The sequence below is a fragment of the Protobothrops mucrosquamatus genome, unplaced genomic scaffold (genome assembly GCF_001527695.2).
Source record: "Protobothrops mucrosquamatus isolate PMUCROS unplaced genomic scaffold, P.Mucros_1.0 scaffold_227, whole genome shotgun sequence".
Taxonomy (NCBI): domain Eukaryota; kingdom Metazoa; phylum Chordata; class Lepidosauria; order Squamata; family Viperidae; genus Protobothrops; species Protobothrops mucrosquamatus.
In genome coordinates this window covers 52950-54615 of record NW_015386303.1, presented here as the reverse complement: position 1 = coordinate 54615, position 1666 = coordinate 52950, and the positions used below count along the sequence as shown (strand labels likewise).

General features: G+C 45.2%; 1 protein-coding gene across 1 annotated transcript in view; it reads right to left on the bottom strand.

Annotated features, from left to right (window-relative positions):
* Positions 1-660: 660 nt before the first annotated feature.
* The window catches only part of EFR3A (EFR3 homolog A), a 48343-nt gene continuing 47337 nt past the window's right edge, over positions 661-1666 (bottom strand). Inside the window, exon 18 of the mRNA XM_029286820.1 lies at positions 661-766. Coding sequence (XP_029142653.1) covers positions 661-766 — 106 coding nt within the window. The remainder of the gene's footprint in view (positions 767-1666) is intronic.

Here is a 1666-nt window from a genome sequence, read left to right as displayed (position 1 = left end):
GCAAAACTAGGGTTCAGATGTAACTGCTGTGTGTGTGTGTGTGTACGCGTGCCAGTTCTTCTGTGTGGCCTAGTATTTAGCATCATCCTTTAGTTAATGATAGCAAAGGGCCCACTTATCGTATCGCTGAAGGTGCTTGAGGTTTACGTTGACGCAAAAGGTTTGATAGTAAAGAAAAGCCAGCCCAGAATTTTGATAGTTAGCATTGTAACTTCTAGACAAAGTGGAATGATCTGCCTAAGGCCAGGGGTAGGCAACCTTGGCTCTTTTACGACTCGTGGACTTCAACTCCCAGAATTCCTGAGCCAGCACAGCTGGCTCAGGAATTCTGGGAGTTGAAGTCCACGAGTCATAAAAGAGCCAAAGTTGCCTACCCCTGGCCTAAGCACTCTCTTACGTCCAAACCATAAAAACAAAAGTTGCCCAAAATAAACCGTCTTCCGCTTTTCGGTTTTCTTCACAACGACTTCCAAGAAGAAAGTGTACAAAATTAAAGTGTTTCAAGTACAATCCCAGCCTAACTGCACGTCATGGCCGTTTTTGAAAACATCGATTAAAATGTGGCAAAAGAGCGAATGAAGAGAGCTAGGATCTCCTTCCGGGCTTTACGCGGTGTCTGCTCTAAGACTAAAATAATTCCCAGCAAGGGCCTGAAGACTCTCAATACACACAAAGATCCGGAAACTTCATCTCATAGACGGGAACCGATTGGTAATGGGGGCAGCCGGCGGTGATGGTCAGGGTTCCCGAAGGGCTGGGCGGGGGCCTGCAAAGAGAAAAGGCCACAGGGTCACAAGGCAGACTTTCCGCTGGACAATTCCGTCTTTCGGCTGGCTTTGGACCCAGCTTTGTACAGGTATGCAGGTCTTGGCGTATTCGGGTCTTTTCCCGTGTAAAGATTGAGAGTATCTTGGCGACGTTTCGACGAAGTCCCACTCGTCATCTTCAGGCTGGGGTCTTCGGTTTCGTGCTTGTGCGAGCAAAGTGTGATCGGAGCTGCCGTCTCTCTATAAATATTGGTGTGTGTGTGTGGAGTTCTGGCTTAGTTGCTGTAGGTGGGTTGGTTGGCTGTGTGGGAGTTATTGTTTGCGGATTGTTTGGCTGTTTCGTAACATCCTGAGTAGTTGAGGTGCTGGCTGTGTGCCCATTAGTCTTTTGTGTTATAACGATCTGGGTACACAGCCAGCACCTCAACTACTCAGGATGTTACGAAACAGCCAAACAATCCGCAAACAATAACTCCCACACAGCCAACCAACCCACCTACAGCAACTAAGCCAGAACTCCACACACACCCACCAATATTTATAGAGAGACGGCAGCTCCGATCACACTTTGCTCGCACAAGCACGAAGCCGAAGACCCCAACCTGAAGATGACGAGTGGGACCTCGTCGAAACGTCGCCAAGATATTCTCAATCTTACACGGGAAAAGACCCGAATACGCCAAGACCTGCATATATATACATATATATATATATATATATATATAATTTATTAATTTTCCAATTTTACATTTGAGTATTTAAAAAGCAACGTGGTGACTGGGTGAATCAATAATTCAATAACAAAATCTTTAGTGCAAATCTCAGGTTACAACATCAGATATTTCTTCTCTTTTTTTCCTTAACATTTACTATCTCTATTCAAACTACTACATTTCTAA